We start from the raw sequence: 22,666 nt of genomic DNA, 5'->3' as shown, positions 1-22,666 counted from the left end.
AAGGACGGGCGGTGGAACCGCCGGACTGGGCGGTGGCACCGCCTAGAGCCCAAGGGTCAGGCGGTGGCACCGCCCGGCACCCGAGATCAGGTGGTGGCACAGCCACCAACAGGCGGTGACACCACTAGTACACTGTCAGTTTCAGACACTGATAGGCGGTGGCACCGCCACTAACAAGCGGTGGCACCGCCAGCCTCGGAAACCCAAGAGAATTCAAAATTTGGAGCCCAAATTTGAATCCTTTTGGGGCCTATAAATACCGCTCAATTCTCAGCTGAGATTATAACTTTTGTGAAAGCAATAGATTGAGATAAGGGTCTTAGAAAAGTCTTTAGCAAGTCTTGTCTTCAATTGCTTGAGTGTTCACCTCCTTCTTTCTATTCAAGAATTTGTAAGAGTGTGAACCACTTGTAAAAGGTTCTAAGAGGGGTATTTGTCCTTCCCCTTCAAAGAAATTTGCTAGTGGAAGTTGGGAGCCTCATCGAAGAAGGCTTCGCAAGTGGATGTAGGTCATTTGACCGAACCACTTTAAATTGACATGTTCATTGAATGTGTGAGTACTTACCTTTCTGCAATCGTTATCTACACAACAGCAAGTTTCTGGTTTTTACTTTACTTAAGTTACTATCAAAGCGAAATCTCCTTGCATTTTACGGAATCATTTTTGAGCTTACAAGTTTTAATCCGCTGCACTAATTCACCCCCCCCTCTTAGTGCCGCTCCGATCCTAACAATTGGTATCAGAGCAAGGTTCACTCTCATATTTGGTTTAATACCCAAGAGAGATGGCTTACTCCGGCATGCATGAGGGTCATTCTATCACACATCCACCTATGTTTAATGGGTCGGATTACACGTATTGGAAGACTCGTATGATGATCTTCCTCATTTCCATGGATTTCGAGCTTTGGACTATTGTCGAAAATGGATATAAAAAATCTTTTCTTCTGATGAGCGAATGGAATGAATCGGAGAAGAAGGTTTTTGCTTTAAACGCAAAGGCTATGAATGCCTTGTTTTGTGCACTAGACAAAAATAAATTTAATCGTGTTTCAATTTGTGATTCGGCTTTTGATATTTGGAGAACTCTTGAGGTCACTCATGAAGGCACTAGCCGAGTGAAAGAGTCCAAAATCAACATTCTTGTGCACTCTTACGAACTTTTCCGAATGAAACCAAGTGAGTCCATCGGAGATATATACACCCGTTTCACGGATGTCATCAATGGTCTCATAGCTCTTAGTAAAGATTTTTCTAACTTTGAACTAGTAACTAAAATCTTAAGATTCCTTCCAAAAAGTTGGGATCCAAAAGTTACGGCCATTCAAGAAGCCAAGGACCTTAAAACATTCCCTCTTGAAGAACTTAATGTGTCTCTAATGACCTACGAAATGACGTGTCAAGCTCATGACGAGCTCGAGAAACCCCTTCCAAAGAACAGGAAGGATATGACACTCACATCACAAGAAGACCACTTGAAAGAAACATCAAGTGATGATGACAGTGACAATGACATTGCATTTTTTACTCAAAAATTTAAAAAATTTATAAGAAAGAATAAATTTAAAAATAACACCAAAAATAGACTTGAACTTAAAAAGGACCAAGTGATATGCTACGAATGCAAGAAGCCGGGGCACTTCAAAAATGAATGCCCCCAAGCCAAGAAGAAGCAACCAAAGAAGAAGAAAGCTCTAAAAGCAACTTGGGACGATTCAAGTGATTCCAAAAGTGAAGATGCTAGCAACAAAAAGGAGGCAAACTTCGCGCTAATGGCTTTAGGAGAAGAGGTATGTGATTTAATTAGTGAAGATTTATCTTTTGAAGAACTCTATATCGCTTTTCATGATTTATTTGATGAATGTAGAACCATTAGTAAGAAGTTTAATATCTTAAAGAAAGAGCATGTCTTACTACAAAATAAGTTTGATAGTCATCAAACTCCTCCATGCTCTAAATGTGAGCATTTAGAAGCAATAAAAAATAAAAATTTGCTACTTAAAGAGACCTTAAATAAGTTTAAGGTCGGTAGCAAAGGATTAGACATGATCCTTGCAAACAAGGGTCACGTAGCAAAAAGAAGTGGAATTGGATTTGTAAAAGGATCACATCAAAATCCTACCACTTTCATTAAAGGACCTACATTGCATGTTTCATCTTGTATGAAATGCAACTTTTGTTGCAAATCCATACATGTTGCCTACAAATGTCCATTTAGGAAAATTAGTCCACATAAATTAATATGGGTTTCTAAAGGAACTATAAATAATTCAATAATGAATAACAAAATTGGTGGATCAATTTTTGAGGAACCCAAAATCAAATGGGTACCTAAAAATCATCCTCTTTTGTAGAAAAACTCACAAGCTAGGAGCAAGAGATGGTATCTCGATAGTGGATGCTCAAGACATATGATTGGAGATTCATCTCATTTCTCTATGCTCACTAGCAAAGAAGAAGGGTACGTCACCTTCGGAGACAACAACAAAGACAAAATCATTGGCAAGGGAACCATAGGTAACGAATTAAGTATTTCTATTGATGATGTATTACTAGTTGATGGATTGAAACATAATCTCTTGAGTATTAGTCAATTATGCGATAAAGGTTATATCGTTAGATTTGAATCAAATGTGTGCATTATTAAAAAATAAAAAAATAACATGTCAATGATTGCTTTAAAGCAAAATAATGTCTACACCATCAACCTTGATGAACTAAGTAATGAAATGTGCTTCTCCGCTTTAAATAATGATGCTTGGCTTTGGCATAGGAGATTAGGCCATGCAAGTATGAAACTTATATCTAAGATCTCATCTAAAGAATTAGTACGAGGGATTCAAAATATGAAGTTTGTTAAGGACAAAGTATGTGATGCGTGTCAACTAGGTAAACAAATAAAAACTAGTTTCAAACAAAAAAATCAAATTAGCACCACTAGACCATTATAATTGATCCATTTGGACTTATTTGGACCAATTGACACGACAAGTCTAGGAGGAAGCAAATATGCTTTTGTAATTGTAGATGATTATACTAGATACACTTGGACCTATTTCTTGGTTCACAAAAGTGATTGTTTCAAGTGTTTCTCTAAATTTTGTAAACTCACTCAAAACGAAAAAGGCTTCATGATTTCATCAATTCGGAGTGATCACGGTGGCGAATTTCAAAACCATGATTTTCAAAGTTTTTGTGAAGTTAATGGATATAATCACAACTTCGCTACTCCAAGAAATCCTCAATAAAATGGAGTAGTTGAAAAAAAGAATAGAAACCTACAAGAAATGACAAGAACTATGTTAAATGAATATAGTCTACCCAAGTATTTTTGGGCCGAAGCCGTAAATACAACTTGCTACATCATGAATAGGGTTCTAATAAGACCGTTTGTATCAAAAACTCCTTATGAATTATGGAATAACAAAAAACCAAATGTTTCTTATTTTAAAGTTTTTGGTTGCAAATACTTTATTTTGAATGAAAAGGATGCCTTAGGAAAATTTGATGCTAAATCCGATGAAGGCATCTTTCTTGGTTACTCTTCTGTTTCTAAGGCTTTCGTGTTTTTAACAAAAGAACCTTAGTTATAGAAGAATTTATTCATGTGGTTTTTAATAAAATTTCTGAGTTAAAGAAAAATGATTTTGATGATGATCTTGGTTTTGATAATTTGAATTTAAAGGAACCCCCTCCTTAAAATGGCAACTTGGATACATCTTCTTCCGAAATTTCCTTACCCAAGGAATGGAAGTATGTAGATGCTCATCCAAAAGAGCAAATTATAGGAGATACATCACATGGGGTTCAAACTCATTCTTCTTTCAAGAATTTTTGTGCTAACGCCGCCTTCCTTTCTCAAATCGAACCAAAATGCATTGACGAGGCCTTTAAAGACTATTCTTGGGTCATTGCAATGCAAGAGAAATTGAACCAATTTGAGAGGAATGAGGTATGGAAGCTTGTTCCTAGACCTAGTGACCATTTAGTCATTGGTATTAAATGGGTCTTTAGAAACAAGCAAGACGAATGCGGTATCGTGGTTAGAAACAAGGCTAGATTAGTGGTCAAAGGTTTCAACCAAGAAGAAGGTATCGACTACGAAGAAACCTTCGCTCCTGTGGCAAGATTAGAAGCCATTAGGATGCTCCTTACCTATGCTAGTAGTAATGATTTTAAACTATTTCAAATGAATGTCAAAAGTGCCTTCTTAAATGGTTTTATTTTCGAAGAAGTATATGTCGAATAATCTCCCGGATTTGAAAATTCTCTTCTTCCCAATCATGTATTTAAATTGACTAAAGCTCTCTATGACTTGAAATAAGCTCCTAGAGCATGGTATGAGAGGCTTAGTTCCTTTCTTATTTTAAATAATTTTACCAAAGGCAAGGTTGATACTAAATTGTTTATCAAACACTTTGAAAATAATTTTCTTATTGTGCAAATTTATGTTGACGATATTATTTTTGGTTCTTCGGATGAATCACTATATGAATCATCTGCCAAATGTATGAGTCATGAATTTGAAATGAGTTTAATGGGTGAATTAACTTTCTTTTTAGGATTACAAATCAAACAACTTAGTGATGGTATATTTCTTAACTAATCTAAATATACATTAGAATTGTTAAAATGATTTAACATGGATAATTCAAAAGAGATAAACACCCCTATGAGTACTTCGACTAAGTTAGATATGGATGAAAATAGTAAAAATTTTGATAAAAAAAACGTATAGGGGAATGATAGGTAGTCTACTATACCTCACCGCGACTAGATCGGATATAATGTTTAGTGTAGGACTTTGCGCTAGGTTTCAATCTAATCCTAAATTATCTCATCTTAAGAGTGTTAAAAGAATATTTAGATATCTTAAAGGAACTCCAAATTTAGGATTGTGATATCCAAGAACTGATAAATTTGATCTAATAACTTATGCAGATGCCGATTTTGGCGAATGCAGGATAGATAGAAAAAGTACATCCGGAACATGTCAATTCTTAGGACATGCACTTGTTTCTTGGACTTCCAAGAAATAAAATTCAGTTGCACTATCTATGGCGGAAGCCGAATACATTGTTGCAAGTGCATGCTGTGCACAAGTTGTTTAGATGAAGAATACATTAGAAGACTATGAAATTCACTTGAAAAATATTCCCATAAAATGTGATAATACAAGTGCCATATTTCTTACCAAAAATCCAATTCAGTACTCTAGAACTAAGCATATCGATGTTAGGCATCATTTCATACGTGATCATGTCCTTAACAATAATGTCATTCTAGAATTTATTGACACAAAGCATCAATTAACAGATATTTTTACAAAAGCCTTAAATGAAGACCAATTTAAATTCATTAGAAGGGAACTAGGCATGTTAAATTGTCCCTAAAAATAAGCTTGTTTGAATGTATTTTTTGAAAAATGTCTCATCCTTTTTCCGTTCTTTTGTGGATCTGATTTCATCCTTCTCTTTCGATTCCAAATGGCATATTAAAGTACAACGCAATATCTTATCCTGTCTTGAGTCAAACACCTCTGAAAAACAAAAAGGGGGAAGAAAGAATTTTTTTCTTCTCTTCCGCGGCATGCCAGCGGTGGCATCGCCAGAACCGGCGATAGCACCGCCTGAGCGCTCGAGCGCCAGGCGGTGGCATCGCTCGGTTTGGCGATGGCATTGCCCGAGAGCCCCTTTATAAGACGAAGGGTTAGGGCCGACAGTGACACCACCCCCAACCCATGAGAAACTGGCTCAAACTCTCCTACAACCTCTTTAAACCCTCATTCCAACCTTTAGAAGCCTAGGAGAGGGATTCTTGTTGGTCCAAGCTCTCCATCTTCCAAGAAATTCTCCATAAGGTAAAATTTGAAATCTTTCCTTCCTCTTCTCATTATTTTGCCTACTCTTCATAGTTTCATATTTTTGATCTATCATCTTGTCTAGATAATGGCTCCTAAGAGATCAAAAGGAAAAAAGGTTGAAGGAGATTCATATGACCAAGATATTTTTAGATCCAAAGAAGTAGCTCTTAGGTTTTCAAATTTCGAAACAAGATCTATCCATAAGGGTAAACACGTTGATCTCGATGAACTAGGAAACCTAGAACCCATTAGGTGGTTTGCATATCTAGATGCCCTACCTCTCCTACAAATAAATGAACCAATTTATCCTAGGTTAGTTAGGCTATTTTATGCAAACTTATGTGTGGATAACGATAGCATAAGTACTTACCTTCTAGGAACATAAATTAGAATTTTTGATAGTACTATTTGTGAACTAATTGGAATCACTGAAAAAGATAGGGGCTATTATTTTAGAGGTAAATGGGATGTCAATGTAATCGGAGCAACTTACTCCGAAGTCGTAGAAACTATTTTTGCAAATCCGGACCTCGGCATAATACCCAAGAGTTGCGTGCACTTACTTCCCTTTAACTCTAAAATTCTTTATCACATCATAACAAGCATACTATTCCCTAAGTAATTTCATCTTGATGAAATGAGTCAAATAGAGATAAGCACAATGTATTGGATTATGACCGGTCAACATAACTATTTTGGATACTCAATCCTACAACACATGCAGGATATTATAGCTAAAGATATAATGTTACTATATGGGGGGTTAATCACTGGATTTATACTTGCCCATGACATTTGTATCCCACCCGATGAAGAAACAATTCAAAGTGATCGATATAACATCATTAATAGAAATCTACTGAAAAGACATAAGTACACATTTAGCAACGGTATCTGGGTTAGGCAACCTAGAAGGACTGATCCAATTCCCCCACCAGTAGAACACCCCGAAACACCAATCTTTAGGGGAAATGAATCTCCTCCTCCAAGTCCCTTTGGAGCAGCACCTTCAGCTCCTGCGTCATCTTCTGAAGAACTCATTATGGCATAATTGCATCAGATCAAATCACAACAAGATCAACTCAAATCACAGTAAGAGCAAATTCAAATTCAGCAAATTGAAATTTTGAAGGAACTACAACAAATGAATCAAAAAATAGATGTCATGTATAAGAACTATGGATTTCTTCCTACGGATTAGTTGATATACCTCCTTATTCTGTTACTTTGATACTTGTATGTTTACTCTTAATGCCAAGTTAGACTTTTGTCATCTTCTTTCCTTTGCATGAAAGCTGAACTTTCTTTTAAGATGTATTTTGAATGAAAGATGAATTTTTAAAATTCTGGATGAATGCTGATTTTCTTTTCGGATGAATGCTGAATTTTGTATGATCGATCTTAATGCTGAATTCCTTTTCTAATGGTTTTATAATCACAAATTATACGCTTCAAGTCGCTCTCCTTTTTGTTGATGACAAAGGGAGAGAAGAATGAGCAAAACATGACTTATGATGACTTGTACTATTTCGATAGCATGACTTAATGAAAATGTCTTATACGCATTGATAGCATGACTTATATGAATTGCAAAAGCTTGTGTAATGTAAATGTCTTATATGCCTTGCAAAAATCTTTGACTATATCGCAAGTTCTTAGATTGGTTGATAATATGAATTCGTACCTCACTTTTATATCATGAAATTCATGTTGGAAATTTTTATCTTTTGTCGTAGTGATAATTGTCTTTTATCATTCGACTTGAAAATAATTTTTATAGCTGAAAATTATGAGAAATACGAAGTTTCGTATTTGCTCATGCTTAAAGAGAATAACGATAAGTTCAACGGATAGAACTTATCGGTTTATGCTTAAATTCAAAGGGATGGAAGTTAAGTATTTTTATCTTCTCATAATATGACATATAGATTGGGGGAGTTATGTTTAACTCCATCATCAATTGATTGTCATCATCAAAAAGGGGCAGATTGTTGAATCTCGGATTTTGATGATAAAATCAATTGATGGGATAATTGATCTAATCCATATCATTGAGTTAAGTGTGTAGGATTAACTACGATAGCCTGAAAACATAAAGTAAGGATACCGAGTCAAGTTCGATGGACGTTTAAGAGTCCGAAGATTCGTCGGAGATACTACCGGAACCAACCAAGAAGAAATTGAGGACTTGTCGAAGGTTCATGGAGATCACTGAGAAGGCTTGGCTACTTGCTGAATTCGTCACAAGATCGGGAGCCTGCTAGGAGTCCGCCGAAAGAAATCCGAGGGCGTATCGGAAGTCTACCGGAAAGCTCATCGGAATAAGACTCGATGTTTGCCAGTTAAAAACATGCTTAGGATTATGTTTTTAGTTACGTAGTTGTATGTAATTAGGGTTAGGATTAAGGGATAATCCTATATCCTGGTTAGGGGCCAATTGGGCCCAAATGTGACCTGGTTTGGGCCGGACTTGAAGCCCAACTAGAGATCTGTAAGGACGAGCGGTGGAACCGTCGGATTGGGTGGTGGCACTGCCTAGAGCCCGAAGGGTCAGGCGGTGGAACCGCTAGACTGGGTAGTGGCACCGCCCAGCACCTGAGATCAGGCGGTGGCACAGCCACCAACAGGCGGTGACACCGCCAATACACTGTCAGTTTCAGATACTAACAGGCGGTGGCACCGCCAGCCTCGGAAACCCAAGAGAATTCAAAATTTGGAGCCCAAATTTGAATCCTTTTGGGGCCTATAAATACCCCTCAATTCTCAGTTGAGATTACAACTTTTGTTAAAGCAATAGATTGAGATAAAGGTCTTAGAAAAGTCTTTAGCAAGTCTTGTCTTCAATTGCTTGAGTGTTCACCTCCTTCTTTCTATTCAAGAATTTGTAAGAGTGTGAACCACTTGTAAAAGGTTGTAAGAGGGGTATTTGTCTTTCCCCTTCAAAGAGATTTGCTAGTGGAAGCTGGGAGCCTCATCAGAGAAGGCTTCGCAAGTGGATGTAGGTCATTTGACCGAACCACTTTAAATTGACGTGTTCATTGAATGTGTGAGTACTTACCTTTCTGCAATTGTTATCTACACAGCAGCAAGTTTCTAGTTTTTACTTTACTCAAGTTACTATCAAAGCAAAATCTCCTTACATTTTATGAAATCATTTTCAAACTTACAAGTTTTAATTCGCTGCACTAATTCACACCCCCCCCCTCTTAGTGCCGCTCCGATCCTAACACTCTAACCCGTTTTCTCTTTTGTGGGTCCTAAGGAACCATGGGAGGCTTCGGGGAGGCTAACATTTACGGATGGACACGCAAGGGTGCCGCACGACTTAGGCAAAACCAGCTAAGTCTGTGACAGATGGTATTAGAGCGGGACAAGCACTCATAGAAATACTTAGCATGCAAATGTGGGGGACCTAGCGGGGCTGCGTTGAGGGCAGTCAGCACACACGCGACCGTTTGGGGGAAAACGGGTATGGAGATGTAGGGAAAAGAGTCGCTCGGAGGAGCGGTCTTCTGAGATTGACATTCAGAGGAATGACCAACCCTTCACGCAAGAGGCACCACGAGAACAGACAAGCTTGGAAGAATGCAGAGCGCACAAAGGTTGGGATGACTGAGTTTGAGCTACAGCTCATCGTTAACAACTATACTTGATGGTGCTCAAGGCAAGCGAGGCGCTTGGTAAAGGATGAGACCATCCAAGGTGGAATGAGTTGCTCAGCGACCGAAAGAGTTGTGCAAAGCTCACAGAGGTGAGGGGAATTGCTAACTCAAAGAATTCGGTACTCATATATGGGCTTGTATGCGGACGATGGAATGTTCGCAGCCATCCCAAGGCGACCGAAACTTAGCACCATGAAGCATTGAAACTTTCTCTTCGGCATGTGAAGGATACGTTCGTAGGAGGCTGAAGTGTGCAACGAGTTCAGCATATTGCTAGGCCTTGAGTGGTGCAGTGGGGGCTGTATTGACGTGGAGTCGCAATCTAGCAAGTGTGTTTGCAAGAGGCAGAACAATGCATAGTTTGTTCAGTAGATCGGAGTAGTCCAAGGGGATGGTGGTCTCTGAAACGAAGAGAGATGTTGCTCCAACAGGACAGTTATCCAGGAGGGATAAGTCCCGGCTCTCCAGAGGGAGAATCATGTGGGACGGACCTCACAAGTTGAGGAGTACCTCAACAAACAACAACTCCATGAAGCTCAATGGACTGAGCAAGCGGCGAGGAGTCATCGCATGATCATGCTTGAGAGAATGCATTGGTGGATGCATTGTGAGATCAAGTGGGGGAGCGACCCTAAGCAACACAAATGAAGGCACACTTGGAGTCGATATGGAGATTGGCCTCAAGGGAGGGCTGACCCGTGGAATGGTGGGCGTGAGGGCCACCATCAACTCAATGCAAAATGAGGAGCGGAGCAACTTGGGTGTAACTTGGTGAAGTACCCAAGCCGCATTAAGGGAGCCAGCATAGAAGATGGAACATGGAGCGGAGGCACAGTGCTTTCCTTGGATAGAGGTCAAGGACATGAACTCTTGTAGAGGCAAGAGCAGGATCATGTTGTTCCATGGATCCTTCATTCTGATGGAGCGAACTTATCTTGCATGGTGCCAAAGACGAAAGGAGCTTCTGGGCACATACACCTTATCTCGGAGAAGCATTTGATGGAGGAACCAAGGCGACTCAACTTGCGGAGGTGAAGTTGGGTTTAGAAGGCCTTGGCACGGGGCAAGAGGACGTGGAGGCGGGTACTCTTGAAGAATATGCCACAGTGTTGCCATTCAAGTTGCCATGAAGGAAGCGGTGCGCAGCGGAGATTGTGCTGGTAGGGGCAGAGGCCCAGGATCTAAACAATGGTGCACTAATTGCTGCGAAGTCAGGGGACTTCGGGAGCTACTAGGTGACGGACTATCCTAGAGCGATGCTTCATCTAGGTGTGACCCAAGAGTGGGTGGATAAAGGTCGATTGCCAAAGGAGCGAACAAAATCGAAAGTGGAAGAGACCTTGCGATGTATTGGCAGAGGCCACACATGGAGGGATCACAATTCGAGTTCATCCCACAAGGATCAGAATGCAATAGAGATGTCACCAGGAGGCGACATGGTGCAGCGGATCATGGTGGAACAGTTCGTGGCAATGCAATACACACGACAGCTAGTCCTGTGAGGGACTAGATCATACGGAGGTATGATCGGGAGCTATTGGAAGCTCCACTTCGGTGAACAACACGACGGTAAGAAGGGCTATGGATTTAAGGAGCAAAGGCCATGGTACTGCAAAGGCGGGTCTTCCGTGCGTGCATCGAATTTTGCATCGGATGAAAGCCTTGGTCATCAGCATTTGGGGGCTGTGTTCCACCAACGGAAAAGTTCGAATGTAAGTACTAGTGAGTCCCATGGGAGGGACTTGATCATGAAGAGGTATGATCGAAGCAACTGGAGAGTTGGACTGCTCCAAAGCCCATATTCGCTTAAGAGAGCCCGGCAAGTCAAAGGACAATGTCGAGTAAGCAAACATTGCTACCAAGGAAGCTAAGGAGAACATAATCGGTGCAAACCCTATAATGCGATGGCAGAGGCCATGCATGGGAGTTGCAGTCTGTCTTTCCATCGACCAAAGAGATCTGCTTGGAGAACAACGAGGTGTTGAAGCAGGGGGTCGAAAGGGGCGAGGAAGCAGCGACGAGTCCAGAGGGACTTAGCTACCCAAAATCAATCATCAGTTAGAATGGAGGTGGACTCAGAGGAGTGCCACAGAGGCATATCTACTGATTGTGAAGAAAAGGGATGCAAATACGAGGCGACGGATAGTAGTGCCATGGGCATGGTAGCACCATGGTACCGCAGAGGCGGGACTTCCGTAAAAGTCATTGATCCCTTACTCTCATGGAGAGAGAGCGCTTGGTCGTGAAAGGGGCTGAGGAGGTGGAGCATGCAGAGGCAAACTCCAAGTACCGAGACAAGGCTGAAGGGTAAAGGCTAAGAAATTTCGTAAGACTAGTGTCAACGAGTTTCTTATCAAGATAGCCGAAAGTGAAGGACTTCAGGTCATGCAAGAGTGCACGACCAAGGAACGAAGTAGGCAGTACGTGGTGATGTACCTTTGCTACTCAGTGGAGTAGGCGATGGAGTTGATGGAGAAGACGGTACAATCCCAGAGGCAACCAAATCTATTAGAGAATTACTCTAAGTTGGGGTGAAAACTTCTTGCATTCCAGAAGTTCGATGGTATTGAAAAGGTGAATCACAGTAGCTAAATCAATGCAAGGAGTGTAAACACTTCAGGTGCTTCAGAAGTGTGAGCAAAGAGCAGGCGAAGGCCAGTAACCAGCTCGATGCATGGAGTACAACCTCGAGGAGGCGGGTGAAGTCAAGTAACCTTTGCCTTCTTAACCCTTAAGAGAATGGGCGAAACCGAGTACCCCAATTCTCTTATCTATCCAGTAGAGGAGCTTTGCACATGTTCAAAGACCCTTCGAAGATAATGGAAGACAATAGTTGTCAAATCCTCACCAACGGTGATCAGTGCTACTGAGAGTAGATTGTCCGCTTCATTTCCCAACGAACTGCCAATCAAAAGTAGAAGTGATGCGAACCTACTTGGAAGTGACAACTAAGTGAAAGAAGAGTTAATGGGCAAATTTTGTGGAGGAAGGACCCAAAAACTTCAGAAGTTTGCGAGACGATGCTTGTTAAAGCTCCAATAAGCATCCACCCAGTTAAAGCAGTATGAGCATTTGCGAGACTAGTGCATAGTAAGGATGGTCTTTTCCTTCATCTGGAGGATTCGCAGGAACCAACAGGGATCAACACAACTCAGCCAACCCCACACTAGAGTCAAAGTCATTGGCGAGTTGAAGCAGCATGGCGGATCAAAGATTCGACTACTCAAAAACAGCAGCGGAGGGCAGTTGGGAGCCAAGAGGCGCATTGCAGCTAGAGCAGAAGATTGAAGACTCAACAAAGGTAAGGAGTTGTAGTGTTCACAAAGGCTTCGACGAGAACGTCGAAGGAATAAGTGGGGGAGAATGTCACGGACAAACTTCGAAACAGGATGGTTGATGTAATACTTATGTATGTCCGTGTCTTTTGGTATGTTTATGTTTTGTACAACATGTAGAGGGACAACCGAAGGCTTAATAGTCCCATTTTAGTTGGGTTGGTGGCCGCTTTAGGCTTGTAAATAAAGGTTGTGTCATGTGGACACTTGTGAGAGATTTTTGATCTATAATGGACCATTTTACCCTTTGTTGTGCAACTGTTTAGAGCTTGTAAAGTCTGTTTGTAATTTGCATTGTCTATGAAGTGTTTTCGGAAATGTTTGCTTGTGAATCCTGAGTGAGGCATTTTCTCTAACCTGTTTTCTCTTTTGTGGGTCCTAAGGGACCATGAGAGGCTTTGGGGAGGCTAACCTGTGCGGACGGACACGCAAGGGTGCTGCACAACTTAGGCAAAACCAGCTAAGTCCGTGACAATCGGGACTACGATCATGACATGGAGGACTACCATGACCTCTAAAATCAAATAAAGGCATTAATCCGAAGAGGTCACCTCGGACGCTACTTCAAATCCCGAGAAGCAACTCCACGCCCCGGGGGACCCATTGAGAGGCAAATCAACGTCATCTCCGGGGGACCAGTGGCCGGCGGTAGCAGCTCTATGGCGAGAAAGGCCTATGCTCGTAGCACGGTTGAGAAACACCCCCAGCCTGAGTTTGAGCCTGAAATCACTTTCGAGGCCGGGGAAGCCGAGCGCTCTCATCATGACAACGCTCTAGTGATCTCCATCTAGATAGCCAATGCCCGAGTCAAGAGGGTGATGGTTGACACCGGGAGTTCTGCCAATGTTCTTTACTTTGATGCCTTCAAGAGGCTTGGCTTGACCGGGGGAGACCTTACCCCTATGGCATCAGCACTCATAGGATTCACAGGGGACTCCATCTCCCCGCTCGGGACCACAGTCCTCCCTATCACCATTGGGGAGGAGCCGAGAGCAAAGACAATAATGACCACCTTTATGGTAGTCAATCTGCCCTCGGCCTACAACGTCATTCTCGACCGCCCAACACTCAACAAGATAAAGGTGGTGGTTTCCACCTACCATAGGGCCATCAAATTTTTGACCTCGACAGGGATCAGGGGGACCCGAAGTGACCCAGGGGAGTCAAGGCGATGCTACCTTGCCGCGGTTACTCTCCGAGGAAAGCTGCGCCCAACTCAGGTTCCCGATCCCCGTAAGAACCCGTAATGCAAATGCCACTGGAGCCTCCCGAGCCACCCATCGAGGTACCCCTGAAGAGGAGCCAACCCGACCTAACCGTCAAGGTCGGAGCCATGCTCCCCGAAGCGGACCGGCTCCACCTCATTGATTTCCTGAGGAAGAACGCCGATGTGTTCGCGTGGTCCCCCAAGGAGATGCCTAGGATCGACCCAGAAGTGGTCCAACACCGACTCAACATCAACCCCGAAGAACAGCCGGTGAGACAAAGACCGAGAAAGTTTGCCCCCGACTGACAGAAGGTGATTGGAGATGAGGTTGATTGCCTTATAAAGGCCAGATTCATTACTGAGGTTCAATACCCCCGATGGCTATCGAATGTAGTCCTTGTTAAAAAAGCTAATGGAAGTTGGAGGATGTGTGTTGATTACACTGATCTTAACTGGGCATGCCCCAAGGACTGCTATCCACTCCCCAGGATAGACCAATTAGTCGATGCCACCGTGGGCCATGAGCTCCTTACGTTCATGGATGCATTCTCAGGCTACAACTAAATCTGGATGGCAACCCAGGATAAAGAAGACACTGCCTTCGTCACCAACCGAGGAGCGTATTATTACAAGGTAATGCCCTTCGGCCTAAAGAACGCTGGGGCGACTTACCAATGGATGGTCGACAAACTTTTCAAGCACCAGCTCGGGAGGAATATGGAGGTGTATGTAGACGACATGATTGTAACGAGCAAGATCACAGGAACACACCTGGCTGACCTGGCGAAAATGTTCAACATGCTCAGGCGGTTCAACATGCGTCTGAACCCTACGAAGTGCATCTTCGGGGTCAGCTCGAGGAGATTCCTCAGTTTTATCATCCACCAGCGGGGAATTGATACCAACCTGAAAAAGGTACGAGCCGTAACCGAGATGCACTCCCCCCGCTCGGTCAAAGAGGTGCAACGGCTTGCCGGGAGATTGGCAGCGCTTAGCAGGTTCATGTCATGTTCAGGTGACAAGTGCCTTCCCTTCTTCTGGGCTCTGTGACAGTCCGACAGCTTTACATGGATCCCAAAGTGCAAGGAAGCTTTCGAAAAGTTGAAGGCATGCCTCACCCGCTTGCCTCAACTTGCCTCGCCCGAGTTGGGCGAAACCCTTGGTCTCTACTTGGTGGCCTCGGCACAAGCCATCAGCTCGGTGTTAGTTCAAGAGGTGCCACCAGCACAACAACCCGTACATTATGTCAGCCATACCCTTGGCAGGCTCGAGGCATGGTACTCCCTGATCGAGAAGCTAGCTCTCGCTCTTATTAAGATGGCCCGAAAGTTGCAGTCCTACTTCCAAGCCCATACAATCAGAGTAATCATCGACCAGCCCCTGTGATAGGTCCTTTCCAATTTTGACACATCGGGTCGCCTGCTACGATGGTCGGTCGAGCTCAGCGAATTCGATATTCAATACACCCCCAGGATCGCCATCAAAGCTCAGGCGCTGGCTGATTTCATTTTCGAGCTAACTCCAGAGGACCATGCTGTGGGGTGGGAGAACAATCAGAACATGTGGACCCTGCACATAGATGGCTCGTCCACTTCCGGAGCAGTCAGGGTCGGGCTTATCCTCAAAGGCTCATCGGAAGAAACCTACGAGAGGTCGCTCCAATTGCAATTCCGAGCCACTAACAATGAGGCCGAGTACGAGGCGCTGCTCCACGGCCTACACCTCGCTCTGGAGATGCATGTAGATGGCCTTGAAGTCTTCAGTGACTCCCAACTGGTGACAGGACACGTCAATGGGAGCTACGAAGCTCGAGACCCGACGATGGTGTCATACCTGATGGAGGCAAAGCGACTCGCCCACCGCTTCAACCGCCTTTCAATCACCAGAATAGCTCAAGCGCAGAATGTGCGGGCAGACGCGCTGGCTAGATCAGCCTCCACCCATAGCCCGGGGTCAGCCCCAACGACTGAGTCCATAGCGACACCGACGGTGACGACTCACGAGGTCGCCGAAACAAATTCACCACCGAGTTGGATGGAGGAGATCCTCCGATACAAAGTGGGCGGAGAGGAGCCTGACGACCTGGTGGCTGCGAGATAGTTAAGGTGAACTCAATCCTGGTGCTGCATCATCGCAGGAAAGTTATACCGAAGGGCCTTCTCTCAACCCCTCCTACACTGCCTCGTGCCATCAGAAGCTGAGACGGTCCTCGCGAAGCTTCATGAGGGGATTTGTGGGGAGCACATCGGGGGATGAACCTTGGCCTTCAAAACCCTCCGGCAAGGGTACTACTAGCCAACCATGCGGCAGGATGCCATGTCATATATGCAGCAGTGCCCGCAATACCAGCGGCACACCCGACTGTCGCACCAGCCAACGGTCCCCCCCTTACTCCGATAGACGTGGCCTGACCCTTTGCCCAATAGGAGCTTGATCTCCTTGGACCTTTCCCTTCAGCATCGGGTCAGTGATGCTTTCTCGTAGTTGGAGTTGACTACTTCATGAAGTGAGTCGAAGCCGAACCCTTAGCCTCCGTTACCGAGAAGCAAGTCCAGAACTTCACATGGAAGAATATCATCACTCAATTTGAAATCCCAAAGGCTATCATCGCCAACAACGATACTCAACTCAACAACACTAAATTCAAAGCTTATTGCTAGTCGTACGTGATCTAGTTAAAGTATAGCTCGGTCGTGCACCCTCAAACTAACGGCTAAACTGAAGTGATGAACCAGGCGATTCTAGAAGGCCTCAAGAGGAGAATCTCGGGCGCACATGGTGCTTGGGTGGACAAGCTTCCCAACGTCCTATGGGCAATGCAAACGACTCCCAAAACTACCTCGGGGGAATCTTTGTTCAGCCTAGCGTTCGGGACTGAGGTGGTCCTTCCGCCCAAGATGTTGTTCCCGACCCTGCGCACCTCCAATTATGAGCAAGGAGACTCTGAGAAGGGACTCCGAGCTAACCTGGATCTTCTTGAGGAAAGGAGAGCCAAGGCACATCTGCGTGCCTTGGCTTACAAGAAGGCAACAACTCGGATATACAACCGAAAGGTTCATTCGCGGTCGATCAAGGTCAGGGACCTCGTCCTTCGAATAGCAGAAGTGAGCGACCCGACTCGAGCAAGGGGAAAGCTCACACCCAACTGGGAAGGCCCCTATTGAGTCTATGACGTAGTCTGAGAGGGGACCTACCGACTCGAAACTATAGAGGGAAGTCCCTTGCCGAGAACATGGAATACGGCAAACCTGAAGAGATTCTACCCATAAAGGAGGCTGGTTGGGACACAGAGAAGATATATGGGGCCCGTGCACCCATAGTTGGGGAAAAAAGCAAGTCAAAATTTCAAAATAAAAGTGCTTCTTGATGATAGAAGAGATACACATGGCGGTTGGGCTGCACGGCCCTAGACCCGACCAAAACAGAAAGATAAAAGGAAAGAGGGCGCATCCCCTAGCTCGGCCGGGGGGGGAGTCTTTGGCCCACCATCGAAGGGGACGTTCGCTAGCATGTTGACGTCCTGATCCACCAGGTTGTTGACAAACGGGTCCGACTCAAGCTCTAGGTCCAAGTACTCAGGAAGCGAGCGCAGGCCACCCGATACCCATACTCGTACGTGACCTGACCCGACCACACTAAGCCACGCTCGAACCCGACGGACGCTTTGTACCCGATGATTACCGCCTCGACCCTCTTGAGCAGCCCTAGCTGCTCCTCCTTCAGGGCCTCCTCGACGGCCCAAGCCTTAGACCTAGCATTCTCGACGTCCTGGGAAAGGGTCAACAGCTCATCATCCAACGATCGAATGTTTGATCGGCTTTCTTCCAGCTTGGTCTTCAAATGAGCCACCTCCTCATCCAGTGTCATGAAACCCTCTTCGGTCACAGCAACGGCCTCTGGCACCCCCCTTGGCTCATAGCTCCAAGTTCTCCTGTCGGAGGGCGGCATCGATCTCCAACTGGCGCCCGATCGCCTGCCCGACATCGAGGACCCGGTCGATCAGCGCCATACCATAGTGCTGGCTCTGCACGGGGGTCGGTGTCAGCACCCCAGCAAGAGGGGATTGGGTAGGAAAAAGAAGCCACCACTTACCCAAATGAGCGACTTGGCCGCCTGCTCTACCAGCACTTTGGAGGTGGAGCTGTAGAGGTCCTTGGCTAGGGCTGGGTGCAACGCCCCTCGGATGAACTCCTGGGCAGTTTGCCCATCGCCCCAGAGGTGACTATCGGCCTTGAGGGATAGCCAACGAGCGATGTAGGGGACCTCCGGCTCCCCGACCGGAAGATCAACCATATTCTAGGCCTGGTACTATCCACCATCGACCCAGTAATAGATGCGGCACAGCTCCCGTACCGGCAATGAGCGCCAACCCCTCTTGGAAAGGTCGCTACCGGATGACCCGGTCGACCCTTCCCCTTCACATTTCCTGAGCCCTCCCCCTGGGCAGTGGCCCCGAGAAATTCCAGGGGGTGCTTAAGTGGGTGGCCTGGCCTGCAGGCATCTTCCGAGCTACCATCTTCGTCTTCTTAAGGGGGCGCTTCGATGTCGGTGATGCCGGCGCGCCCTCTTTGGCGTGCCCTCCAACGGGACAACCCCACCTCCCGAGCCCTCCCCGTCTTGAGACGGGGGCTTGACAGCCTTGGCGCTGGCCGTCTTCTTCATCGATCGCAAGTCCACCATTTCTGCAAAAATAGTCAATGGTCAGACGGTGTGAGATGAGCGAACGAGTCGTCATATGCAAATGGCCATATCCCCGATGGCAGGGCTCAGCTCCGCTTCGACCATCCACTCCTTGGTCATCTCTTTAATTGCCCGAGAAGAGGACATGATGCCCCTCAGACGATCCATGCCATGGTGTCTCCATTAGAGAGCGACGGGGGGACGTTATCGATGGTATGAAAGGCCCACCCGGTGTTGAAGCCCCACTCTTGATCACAACTAATATAGAAGAAACGCCTCTTCTAACCTTTGTTATTGGAGGGCGCACCGCTGATCTCAAAACCGCTACAGGCGGTCAAGTAATACCTGCCTGGCCCCCTCCCCAAGCAGAAGCAAGCCAGAAAGAGAGCTTGGGACGGCTCAATCCCAGCTCCCTGACACTCCCAGATGAAGGCCACCAGGTAGTGCCATGAGTTCGGCGACACCTAGGATGGCGAGATCCCCCAAAAGCAAAGACAATCCCTTGATGACAGGGTGGACAGGGAACCGCAGCCCCGCCTCGAGCGCCCCCACAGTCAACTCGAACCCGTCGGGAAATCGGTCATACTATCGCTACCCGGGCCGGGGGGTGTGCAGGCTGTAACATTCTGGGATGTAGTAGCGATCTCGGAGCACTCTCAAAAGGTCCTCGGTTACCACCGAGTCCACATCATGCCATGACTTGAAAAGCCTCAAGGGCGACCAAACCCTTTGAGGCCTTCGAGGAGGCACTGCCCGAAGACACACACACCACCTCGTCCAAGGAACTCCCCTAAGGAGAAGAAGAAGGAGGGGATGGGGAAGGAGACGAAAACAAAGACGGAGAAGAGGACGAAAGCGAAGACAGAGACATCCTGACCTCAAGGTTACGAAAAGAAGCAGGGGCACAGGATGAGGGATTAAAGCAAAGAGGACGGCAGAGTTGCAAGAAAGGAGCTGAGGCGCGGAACGGAGGACTAATGGCAAAGGTGAGGGAAACCGCCCTGCGTAGGGTTTATAAAAGACGGGTAGCCCACGACGAGGCGACGATTGGGGCTTCCCGAGGAGAGGAATAGTCGCAGCATTTACGACCCATCAGAACCCCTCGGATCCGCCAGATTCGCCCACCTCAGAGCTCCTACCAGAGGCATCCCATCACCCGAGAGCCCCGCCAAAGGCCATTCAAAACAAAATCACCCGCTAGGCCCCGTGACGATCCACCCAACCCGCCACATGGCATGACGGCGACCTGGCACGACGCCATCCTGGTATGAACCGATGTTCAGGTACGCTCCAGATCGCTCCCGACTTGCGACTCGTCGGCACCGAAACCAGAACCGAGCTTAATCACTCGGCCCTCAGGTTCGATTCCTGCCCGACTCGCTCCAGATCGCTCCCGACTTGTGACCCATCGGCATCGAAACCAGACCAAACTTAATCACTCAGCCCCCAGGTTCGATTCCTGCCCGAGTTGCTCTAGATCACTCTTGACTGGTGACCCGTCATTACTGAGACCGAAGCCGGATTCGGTCACTCAGCCCACAGGCCCTATCCAACACTTGAGCCACACCTCGCGGCCAATCTTATGCCCGAGTCACATATCGATCTATCCAGCGCCCGAATCACCTGTCTAGTCCATTAATCAAAGTTGCTGCACGTCAAGTCTCTAAATCGAGTTGCTTCGACTCGCTCACCGACTTGCCAACTCGGCAACCGTAACCCAGAGCTGGCGAAACCCGTCATCTGAACTAAGACACGTCGGGCTCGCCGCACAGGTCTCGCCTGGTTGGTTTCGACACTTCGGTTTTGCCTCGTCAAGCCCCTACCATACAAACAGCAGGGCCAGTCCTACTCGAATCACTGGGCACTGCCCCTCTAAATCCCCCCCCCCCCCTCCATGAGTCAATCCAGCTTCCTCACATGGGCAACCAACACAATCGCGTCATTCAGACCCAGGCATGCCTCCTGGTCCATTAGGGACTCCGCAGCATGCCTTAGAGGAGGGGGCAGGGGGGGGGGGGCGGGGCGCGGGGAGAGGTGATAAGGCATATTTTGGTCCCCAGACAAATCACCATTGATGTCACACGCCACGTCTCAACCTGTGTCAGAACCCGATGCTATACGGTGTTAGAACCCCATGATGCACGCCAAGTCGGGTTCCGTACCAAAACACTATACGACACGACTATCTCGAGAGCTTGGGGCGATGCCGTCTGACACCGCTCAGACATCCCCCCAAGACGCTAGCTTGTCAGAGAGGCCATCCCATCCCACGAGTGTCAGCGACCACATCGAACCGAGGCGCAACCGATCCTCGCACGATAGTATAAAACCCCTTGGCCGGCACTCGGCCAAGGGCAGGGGGATAAAAAACAAACACTCCACTAACTTGCTTGTTAGAGGGGCCAAAGTCGGGGATTACTCGATGATAGAGCGTATTTTGGCCCTTTGTGAACCACCGACAGACACTACAGACAGACACGACATCGTACGCCTCTAGGATCACGAGGTGCATGCCACGTCAAGCTCCAACGGTACGATTGTGCTGTAATATCCCTCACTTTTAAAATTTATTAATAAGAATTTATTTATAAATCGGAGGACCTATATGTAAATATAAAAATTTCAAGGACTAAACTGTTAGGTTAAAAAAAAAAAACCGAAAATTTTGGTTTTATCCCATCGCCCCCCACGCTCTCTGTTTCAAATGAAACAGAGAGAGGAGCTATGGGGCGTGGGGAGAAGAAGAAGAGAAGTAGAGGGAGAAGAGAAGAAAAGAAGAATAAGAAGATAAGGAAGAGGGAGAGGAGAGAGAGGTAGCTGCAGCAGCCAGGGCTATAACACCTTTGTTTCCTATAGGAGGAAACAGAGGAGTGCTTGTGTGGGGCGTCGGGGAGGTGAAGGGAAGAAGAGGAGAAGAAGAGAAGAGGAAAAAGAAGAAGAAAAGAGGAGGGTGGCTGAGGTAAGGGCTGCAGCGAGGAGCTATGGGGCGTTGGGGAGGAGAAAGGAAGAAGAGGAGAAGAAGAGAAGAAGAAGAGGAGAAGAAGAGAAGAAGAAGAAGAGAGAGGAGGGTGGCTGTAGCAAGGGTTGCAGCGAGGAGGTGTGGGGCGTCAGGGAGGAGAAGGGAAGAAGAGGAGAAGAAGAGAAGGAGAAGAAGAAGAAGAGGAAGAGAAGAAGGAGAAGCGGGAGAAGAGGTTATGACACCTCTGTTTCCTGTAGGAGGAAATAGAGGAGAGGGTGTGTGTGGCACCGGGAAGGAGAGGAGAAGAAGAGAACAAGAAGAGCAGGGGAGGAAGAAGAGGCTGCGGCTGCGGCGGTGGCAGCTGCAGCTCGAAGAGAAGAACGAGAGGGATGAAGAGGAAGAGGGGAAGGTGGCCATGGCTGTAGCTGCGGTAGTAGCTGTGGCGGTGATGGTGGCTGCGGTAGCTGCGGCAGCGGAGGTGGCTGCAGCAGCTGCTTTTGGGAAAGAGAAAGAAAGGAAAGAGAAAAAAAGGGGCTGCGACCATGATTACGGCTACAGCAGTGGCAGCTGCGTTTGCAGCAGATGTGTCTGCGAAAGAAGAGGAGGAAGAAGGCAGTGCGGTGGAAGGGACTGCGATTGTGGCAACGGCAGCGGTGGTGGCTGCGGCAGCTACGTTTGGGAAAAAAAAAAAAAAAGGAACGAGAGTAAGGGAGAGCAGGTGAATGTGCCCCCCTATGTTCTGCACGAGCTACAGTTGTGGAGGAAGAAAGAAGATTGGTGCAGAAAATGAAAACGGGGAGAGAAGATAGAGAAAAATAGAAGAAGGATTCGGGCGTACACCTTCTTCGGATCTTCGGATTAAAATCTTCGAAAGGCAAGTGTCCCGATCTTTTCTCCTACAAGTGTTCCGTGATAGAACCCTTGCAGATTCTAAACTTGGGGTTGATCTCTTTAGGGGAT

General features: G+C 46.2%; 3 protein-coding genes across 3 annotated transcripts; all 3 read left to right on the top strand.

Annotated features, from left to right (window-relative positions):
* Positions 1 to 13,678: 13,678 nt before the first annotated feature.
* LOC135638687 (uncharacterized) lies at positions 13,679 to 14,107 on the top strand. The gene has a single exon (XM_065151967.1). The coding sequence runs from the start codon at positions 13,679 to 13,681 to the stop codon at positions 14,105 to 14,107; it is 429 nt and encodes a 142-aa protein (XP_065008039.1).
* Positions 14,107 to 16,167, top strand: LOC135638684 (uncharacterized). The gene is made up of 4 exons (XM_065151956.1): positions 14,107 to 14,337; positions 14,650 to 14,982; positions 15,121 to 15,449; positions 15,540 to 16,167. The coding sequence occupies exons 1-4, from the start codon at positions 14,107 to 14,109 to the stop codon at positions 16,165 to 16,167; spliced, it is 1,521 nt and encodes a 506-aa protein (XP_065008028.1).
* Positions 16,168 to 16,793: 626 nt separating this feature from the next.
* Positions 16,794 to 17,231, top strand: LOC135638677 (uncharacterized). Its single transcript, XM_065151948.1, has one exon. The coding sequence runs from the start codon at positions 16,794 to 16,796 to the stop codon at positions 17,229 to 17,231; it is 438 nt and encodes a 145-aa protein (XP_065008020.1).
* The last annotated feature ends 5,435 nt before the right edge of the window (positions 17,232 to 22,666 follow it).

The sequence above is a fragment of the Musa acuminata genome, chromosome BXJ1-3 (assembly GCF_036884655.1).
Source record: "Musa acuminata AAA Group cultivar baxijiao chromosome BXJ1-3, Cavendish_Baxijiao_AAA, whole genome shotgun sequence".
Taxonomy (NCBI): Eukaryota; Viridiplantae; Streptophyta; class Magnoliopsida; order Zingiberales; family Musaceae; genus Musa; species Musa acuminata.
The sequence above is the reverse complement of the archived record's forward strand: the minus strand, read 5'-3'. Positions and strand labels throughout refer to the sequence as shown.

Excerpts from the sequence above, each read along its gene's own strand:
- LOC135638687 (XM_065151967.1), top strand. The coding sequence starts at position 13,679 with ATGGTTGACACCGGGAGTTCTGCCAATGTTCTTTACTTTGATGCCTTC.
- LOC135638684 (XM_065151956.1), top strand. The coding sequence starts at position 14,107 with ATGCAAATGCCACTGGAGCCTCCCGAGCCACCCATCGAGGTACCCCTG. Across the intron at positions 14,983-15,120 it reads TTGATACCAACCTGAAAAAG|TCCGACAGCTTTACATGGAT; the intron begins GTACGAGCCGTA and ends GCTCTGTGACAG. Across the intron at positions 15,450-15,539 it reads GTAATCATCGACCAGCCCCT|GATCGCCATCAAAGCTCAGG; the intron begins GTGATAGGTCCT and ends ATACACCCCCAG.
- LOC135638677 (XM_065151948.1), top strand. The coding sequence starts at position 16,794 with ATGAACCAGGCGATTCTAGAAGGCCTCAAGAGGAGAATCTCGGGCGCA.